Source organism: Triturus cristatus, chromosome 7, assembly GCF_964204655.1.
Source record: "Triturus cristatus chromosome 7, aTriCri1.1, whole genome shotgun sequence".
NCBI classification, from domain to species: domain Eukaryota; kingdom Metazoa; phylum Chordata; class Amphibia; order Caudata; family Salamandridae; genus Triturus; species Triturus cristatus.
In genome coordinates this window covers 169,854,780-169,863,222 of record NC_140590.1, presented here as the reverse complement: position 1 = coordinate 169,863,222, position 8,443 = coordinate 169,854,780, and the positions used below count along the sequence as shown (strand labels likewise).

Sequence of the window (8,443 nt, the reverse complement as noted above, 5' to 3'; positions counted from 1 at the left end):
GGTCTGGAGTCTTCTGAGGAGCTGGGTGGAAATGCCAGCATGGAAGGCATCGCCATAGTCAAGGCAGTATGTGACGAAGGCCTGGTTGCCGATCTTTCTGGTGTTTGTTGGAATCCAACTGAAGATTCTGCGGAGCATGTGAAGTGTGTGGAAGCAAGATGAGGCGACTGCGTTTGCTTGCAGTTTCACAGTCAGTTGGCTGTCGAGGATGATGCAGAGATTGTATGGGTCATTGGTCAGTGTAGATGAGGGTCCAACTTCTGCAGGCCACCAGCTGTGGTCCCATGCAGAGTTGTTCTTTCTGAAGATCAGCACTTCAGTTTTGTCAAAGTTAATTTAGAGCTAGTTGTCTCTCATCCATTCGGCTACATTGGTAATGGAGTTGCAGAAGTTCATTTTGTCACTGGAGTGAGAGGATCAGTTGAGTGTCATCTGCATAGGAGATTACGCTGAGTCGGTGGGATCTGATAATGTTTGTGGGGGGGTTATGTAGACGTTGAACAGGGTGGGACTGAAGGATGATCCTTGTGGTATGCCGCATATATTGTCTTTGGGTGCAGAAGTGAAGGGAGGGAGTCGGATGCTCTGTGTGCATCTGGTGAGAAAGGAGGCGATTCACTTGAGGGTGTTTTGCTGTATGCCTACATTGTGGAGTCTGTTGATGAAGGTGCTGTGGTGGACTGTGTCAAACAACACAGAGAGGATGGGGCCGTTATTTTTCTATGGTTCAGGAGTTTTCTGTTGTCATCAGTGGCGGTGATCAGCGCAGTCTCAGTGCTGTGGTTGGCACGGATCCTGATTGAGAGGCGTCCTGTAAGTGGCTTTGTTCCAGGAATTTGATGAGCTGCTGGTGATGGCTTTCTCAAGAACTTTTGCCGGGTGGGAGAGCAGGGAGATCGTGTGATAATATTTAAGATTGTTGGAGTCAGTGGAGGCTTCATTTAGGAGGGGTCTGACATCTGTGTATTTCCATCTGTCCGGGAAGGCTGTTGTGGAGATGGAGGTGTTAAGGATGCTGGTGATTTGCATGCCAATAGGGTTCGGTGCATGGTTGTAGAGGTGGTGGGGGTAGGGGTCGGTGGGCGACACCGAGGAGATGGAGGACATGAAGGCTGAGGTGGTGAGGCAGGTTAGCTGTGACCAGGTGGTGATGGTTTGGCTGGTGTTTGCTGGTTGGTTGAAGTCATCTGGAATAAGGGTGGTGGGCTCTATGTTGGAATTGTTGTAGATGTTGGTGATCTTGCTGTGGAAGTAGTCTGAGAGGGTGTCGCAGAGTTCTTGGGAGGGGTAGATGGTGTTCTCTATGGCTGTCGGGTTGGAGAATTCTTTGACTATTTTGAAGAGTTACTTTGTTTGGTTGGTTGCGGAGTTCATATGGGTGGTGATGGCTGCTTTCTTGGCTTCTGTGATGTGCCAGTGATAATTGCTGAGGGCTGTTTTGTAAGCTGCTCTATCGGCGCGCTTCTTGCTGGCACTCCACTGTTTCTCCACTTGGTTGCAGTTGCGCTTGGAGGTTCTGAGTTCTGAGGTGTGCTAGCTGGCATGTTTAGCGCTGTTGGATTTTGTAAGTTTCAGTGGAGCAACTCTGCCGGTGCTGTAGGTGATCCTGGCGGCAAAGTTCTTGATGGCCTCATTGAGGTCTCGGGTTGGAGGTGGTGGGGCCTGAACCCACTGTGCTTCGGTGACCTTGCCCAAGCTGCGGTGGGGGGAGATCAGACTCCCTGTGATGGTGTGCTCGACGTCGCTGAGGGTTAAATATATGATGGCGTGGTCAGTCCAGGTGAGGTCTGTGGCATTGGCTGAATTTGATTCTGTTGTTGGAAGTGAAAATGGGGTCCAGTGTGTGTCCGCATTCATCCGTGGGTTTGGTGACCAGTTGGGTGAGGCTGATGTTGTTCAGGTTCTCCAGGAGTGAGTTGGAGTTGGCATTGTTGGGGTCATCGATGTGGAATTTGAGGTCGACGAGTAGGACATAGTTTTGAGAGTCAATTGCTAGGGGTCGATGAAGTTGGTGATAATGATTCAGAATGTTGCTCGGGGTCCCGGGGCTCTGTAGGCAAGGGTGCCTCTCATCATGGTCTTCGCATCAGTTTGAGAGAGGGTGGGTCACTGTTGATCTTGCATTTAGGATTACACAAGCAGAGTGAAGCTTTCTAATTTTCACACAATGCAGCAACCAAATGTGCTGCACTGCACTGCAAGTAGGAGAACAGGCAGAACAGCGCCATATCTATTAAAATATAGAAATTCCTCCCTCTCCCTGTGCTAGCTCAATTCTGGTGGCCTCACATGGTGCATGTATCCTTGCACCATGGTAAAAGCATGAAAACAGGTGTGTGATGTCTAGCATAGGTTTTGTACTTGAACTGTTACCTTTCAGTCAAAATACTATGCTTAGGCATAATTTTATATTTTTGTCAATTTGGTATATGTGATGTAAAGTACAACACACAAGTAAAGTTGGACAAGTCTGGAGAAAAGAAAACTTTTTTCTAACATTATGTCTGTCTGAAGAAGGCACATTTTGTACGCAAATTCCTGTCTACAAATGTTAGGAGATAGGGATTTGCATCAAAATCCAGGGAGGCTTATATGGGAACACTCATGTACCACCCATGGTATGCCCTCTTAATGCAAAGAGGGGCAAGGTAGCACATAGACCTAGACTTACTTTCCAGCACATAGAGCACTGGAAATCAACTCACATTTCAACACATTGCACCAGTTTGTAATGCAACTTGTGTAACGCAAATCTAGCAGAAACTGTTAGCATATCTGTGACGCACTGTTTTTGGCTGGGCAGTTAGATCTGGGACTGAATTGCAAAGAGCTGATCGGGTCAGCAGAGAGCACTTTTCTCTGTTTGAGATGTCTAAGGTTAACACTTTTAACTTAGAATTTCTCTGATTTAAAGCGTGGAATGAGAACACTAAAAGTCGGGAACAGTGAGCATGGACCTCTCTCTGTTGTGGTGTCTAAACTTCATGCACTAACTCAGAGGATTTCTGATTTATATGTACCAAACGTAGACACCTCAAATGCAAAAAAAGACGCCTAGGAAGCTGTTTCCTTTCACATTCAGGTGGCTGAAGCCATGGATTCAAGGGTTTCTTGCAACCAGAATCACCAGGGACAATGGACATTTAGGGCCTCATGTAGGTAGCCAAATACCGGTCGGTAACGGCCGATTTTCGGTAATTATACCGTTACCGACCGGTATTTTGGCTTTTGAGATGTAGGGGGCTCATTTCTGTATTCGGTAATTTACCGAATCGGTAAAATTACCGAATCGGTAATTTTACCGATTCGGTAAATTCCGAATACAGAAATGAGATGTAGGGGGAGTGTGTGGGTGTTTTTAGGAGTCGGTATTTACCACCAACTAATAGTTGGTGGTAAATAATGAATGGATGTGTTTAAGCATTTTAAAGCGCTTAGAAGTGTGCAATGTGGCAGACATACATGCCCTTAGGGCATGTATGTGTGCCACATGTGCACACATGGCCGAATCAGGGGTGCAACAGGGTGTCAATGTGACACCCTGCCACCCTTGCATGTGTTCCCCCCATTACCGAATCGGTATTTACCGATTCGGTAATGAGGCATACCTTCCCATCAATGGGAAGGTATGCCTCATTACCGAATCGGTAAATACCGATTCGGTAATTACCGAATTTTACCGATTCGGTAATATTTACCGAATGATTACCTACATACGAGTTACCACTTCTTAAATACCGATTCGGTAACGTTCGGTATTTAAGAAGTGGTAACTTGTATGCTACCTACATGAGGCCCTTAGGGTCTTATTTACAAGCCCCTTGCTCCGCCGGTGCGTCACTGCTTGCTTCTTAAAGCCAAGTTCCCAAAGAAAAAGCCTCTTTACAAAAACATCCTAGCCTCACCCTGCCCTACCCATAGCCTAGCATTTTTATTTCCCAGAGACTCGTTTACAGATTGTTGCAGCCTTGGCGAATTTGAAGAGAGTACGAAGTAAACCTGACAGGCCATGGAAAGAAATGTAGGGGCGTGAAGCAGTATCAATATGGTTTTAAGTGAATACTTTGCAGCAGCAATATCCTGAAATAAACTGAGGAGAGTAGCTGGGAGCGATTATTTGTTTCTCATTTGTAACTGGTGAAATAATATTTCACTTACCAACTTGTATTGGAGATATAACTGTGTCCTTAGAGTCAGTGCAGGGTCCACATGCATCTATTGTAGGGTTGACTGCCAGGGTCACAGTCCCATTAAAACTGATTGTGAGCCTAAGCACTGAGGTTTGATCGAGCATTAGGCCATCTTCCACTGTCTTTATAGCCAGTCCATTTAAGTCAGTATATGGCAAATTCACAAGGGCATTTTTCACCTGGAGAGAAACAATATTACAGTTATTGATCGATGATGGCCATACATTCATGGTACCCTTGTATTACAAAAATCAGAGGACCATAGTGGTGCCAATATCAGTGAGGGAAAAAATAACCATGTCCCAAAAAATCCTTCATTCTCTTCACCCCTTCAGATATAAAAGTGATTGGACTAATTTTGATGCTAGAAATGATCATACAACGTTGATGGATTTCATCAGATCCATATGCCAATGTCAGTCACCAGCTGCATGATCCCTGTTTTCGCACCTGAAAAAAGAGGATAGTTACTTTTCTGCACTAATTATCTATGAACAGGAAACCTTAGTGTTGATTCTGGTTCCCTTGACTGCATAAACCAAGCTATCATTTGTACCAACTTCGACAATTTTAGGGGCCTTCTCTTTGATGTGCCTTCAAAGAAGAGATGATGGGAAGATAGGTGGTGTCAACTGAATGCTGAGGAAATACATCGAAGTTTTTGTTGTCGGGTAAACAGACCTTGTCCTTATATATTAACAAACATTGCTTGACCAAATTCTTGATCCTGCCAAGTTAACGGTTGTCAGAGTGGCAGATGCCCCAAACCAAACCAGTGCAAAGTCAACAAGATCATCGGCTTGAACATAAATTTCACCCCAGAAAAGCCAGTGGGTCCACTCAGCTAACCGTGAAAATCACTTCATTATAGCCAATGGTGCTATGACGTTGACCTGGAAGGCACCTCTATTAAAGTGACTGTATCCATTGAGTTGGCCTGGAATATAACTCCATTAAAACCAGGAAGGTCATTGAGTTGACAAGTATAGTGACTCCATTAAAGTCAGTCAATCAATCAATCAATCAGTCGACATTTGTAATTTGTATAGCACACCTCTGTCACCCCAAGGAGAATCTGGGTGCTGAGGTTGCTGTTTTTGTGTCGAAGAGTCAGGTCATGAGTTTCTTTCTGAAGTTCGCCAAGGATGTTTCTGTTCTGAGGTGGAATGGTAGGGCATTGGAGGCGATGTAGAAGAAGGAACGTCCCCCGCTTCAGATGCAATAGATGCAGGGGATGTGCGCGAGGACGAGAGTCGATGTGCAAGTGTCTTTCAAGCCGGTGGAAGGAGGGTTGATGGTTGATGTAGGACGGTCCTTGGATGTATAGGGCCTCATAAGCGAGGGTAGGAATCTTGTATTGGTTTCTCTTCTAGATGGGAAGCCAATGGAGGTTCCTGAGGTGGGGGGGGGGGCGATGTGGGTGCGCTTGGGCAGGTCTAGGATGAGTGGGACTGCAGAGTTCTGAATGGTCTGAGTCTTCTGAGGAGCTGGGTGGATAATCCGGCTTAGAGGGCATTTCAGTAGTTGAGGTGGTTGGTGACGAGGGCCCGTGTGACGGTCTTCCTGGTGTTGGTTGGGAGCCATCTAGAGAATCTGCATAGCATGCAAAGGGTGTGGAAGCAGGAAGCGGTGACAGTGTTGACTTGAAATGTCATGGTCAGTTGGCTGTTGAGGATGATGCCCACGTTGCGTGCAAGAAGGACCTCAATACCTGGCTTTTTGAATGATCCAACCCCCTAAGGTGATCAGCAGCCCCACCTCCCCAGCGTCTTGAGACACTCTAGGGTGAGCAGCCAAGCTTTATATGCCCCTGCTTGTTGATTGATTGATTTATTGATTGGAATGGGTGCTGGTCCGAGTTCTGCTGGCCACCAGCTGTGGTCCCATGCAGAGGTGCCCACCGAAGATCTGTACCTCTGTTTTGTCGGAGTTTGAGGCAGTTGTCTTATCCATTATCCATTTGACTACGTCAGTCATGGCATTGCAGGAGTTGGTTTTGGCATTGGCGGGGTCCTCGGTGAGGGAGAGGATGAGTTGAGTATCATCAGCTTAGAAGATTGTGTTGAGTCCATGGGATCTGACAATGTCTGTGAGGGGCATTATGTAGATGCTGACCAGGGTGGGGCTGAGGTACGACCCTTGGGGTACTTTGAAGTCTGTGAGTATGGAGGTTTAGGGAGGTAGTTGGTGTAATGTCACTCCATTAAATTCACTGTGGCCACTGAGATGAACAGCAGCAACTCCAATAAAGGTAGTGGGTCCTATGAGTTGAACAGTAATGAAACTTAACAAAATGTATAAAAATGTATAAATATTTTTTATATAAGCCATTGACTTGACCAAAGTGTGTTGAGCTGGAATGTGAAGCCATTAAAGTTGGTGGGCTCACAGGGTTGACCTGGACTATGCCTACTTTTTTAATAAATAGAACTCCTAAGATGATCTGGAATATAACTCCATTAAAGTCAGTAGGCCCACTGAGTTGATCACTGTTAGACCTGGCACCATTGGCGTGGGTCTTCCTTCCATGTTTTGCTGCTGCCTCCTTTATTTTTGCTATGTGTTTTGCTGGTCTAGATGTTTTGGGCACTCTGCCACTGCTGTTCAATGCCAAAGTGAAAGTTCTCCATATTGTAAATTATTTTATTGGATTAGTGACTCCATGATTGTCTCATTTGATTTACTTGACAGACCCTAGTACAGTGCACCCTGTGTGCCCAGGGCCTGAAAATCAAATGCTACTGGTGGGCTTGCAGCATTGGTTGTGCCACACACAGAAGCAGCTTGTAAAGTGTGTCTCAGGTCTGCCATTGCAGAGCCTGTGGGCAGTCTGAGACTGCCATGTCGACTTCGCAAGTGCTCCCACTTGCCAGTCCCTAAACCTTCCCTTTTCTACATATTAGTCACCCCTAAGGTAGGCCCAAGGGCAAGGTGCATTGTATGTAAATGGTAGGACATGCCCTGATGTGTGTGGCATGTCCTGCTAGTGAATTACAGCCAAATTTGTTTTTCACTATTGCAAGGCTACCTGCTCCCATAGGCCAGAATGGGCAGTTTGATTATAACATCTTATAATCCTAACTGACCCAGGGAACAAGGTAGAAATTAGAATTTAGTATGCCTAAACTCAGAATGATAAAATACATCTTTTAGTGAAGTTGGTTTTAACATTCTGTGCTTGAAAATACCACTTTTATAAAGTAGGTATTTTCTTGCCTAACCATCCAAGCCTGCCTCTGCTAGGTTGTGTATTCTATGTCTGGTTTGTGAGTGACAGGGGCTGGGGTGGCTCCAGTAGACAGGGTGAGTCAGCACAAGGCTGAATAGACCTATCTGCATGAGGAGTGGTAGGAGGAGTAGCACCTGGGCCTGAATAGGGCTGTGCCTGCCTTGCACAATGCTGGCTCCACCTCCATTTGAGTATGAGCAATACGGTTTAGAGAGAACTGTCCTCAAGTGTGTGAGTTTAAAACAAACAAACTGTATCAGCGTAGATGGCATTGAGGACAATTCCCTTGTTTATAAATTGTGTTTAAGTTGTTCAATTTCAGTCTGTATGTATTGCTAAGCAGCTCCCAGGGTGTTAATGATGTCCCTCATATTTCAGTACTAGAGAAGTCAAGTAAAAACTTTATTCATCTTCAACAAAAGAGCATATAGTGACACAGATTGTGGTAGTTATTCTAAACAGTCCAGGGTTTCTTTTGTTTCTCTTTTACCATTCCCTTTTTCCCATTAATACCACTGGCCCATTTGTCTTAATGTATGTGGTCATCAGTGCCGATGATGAGATCTTGCACGCAAGATTAGTGAAAACCTGACAGCAGCCATCTTCCATGAAGAGATCAAACTCAAAGTGATGAAAGCAACAGATTTGTGTTAATGCCTCACTCGAGCATTTGTTTGTTGATGCTGGTTACTGCTCACATTTAGTGGTCAAGCAGTGGTGGTTGCAAACCCTCCCCCCTCCCACTACTTTAGCAATACCAGCTGAGGGTTGCACTAAGTGCCTGGGCTGATAAACTAACTCTCACTAAAGTTTTGTTCATTTATTTTTAGTCCTCATCTGTTAGTAGGTTTGCAGCCAAAACTCCTAAATAATGTCACGCAGGGCTAAAAAGTGGGACCTAAGGACTGCAACATTTAAGGAGACTGACAAATACAAATTATGAAAATGGGTACAAGAACAGAAATAGGGAGATATAGTAAGAACAAAAGAGAGAAAGGTAATGAAGAAATAAGGAGGAGAAAAA

General features: G+C 45.3%; 1 protein-coding gene across 1 annotated transcript in view; it reads right to left on the bottom strand.

Moving 5' to 3' along the window:
• Window positions 1–1,533: 1,533 nt before the first annotated feature.
• LOC146809140 (IgGFc-binding protein-like) overlaps window positions 1,534–8,443 on the bottom strand; it is a 129,372-nt gene continuing 122,462 nt past the window's right edge. The window contains exons 15-16 of the mRNA XM_085614830.1: window positions 4,159–4,369; window positions 1,534–1,811 (exon numbers count right to left, since the gene is read on the bottom strand). Coding sequence (XP_085470956.1) covers window positions 1,534–1,811; window positions 4,159–4,369 — 489 coding nt within the window. The remainder of the gene's footprint in view (window positions 1,812–4,158; window positions 4,370–8,443) is intronic.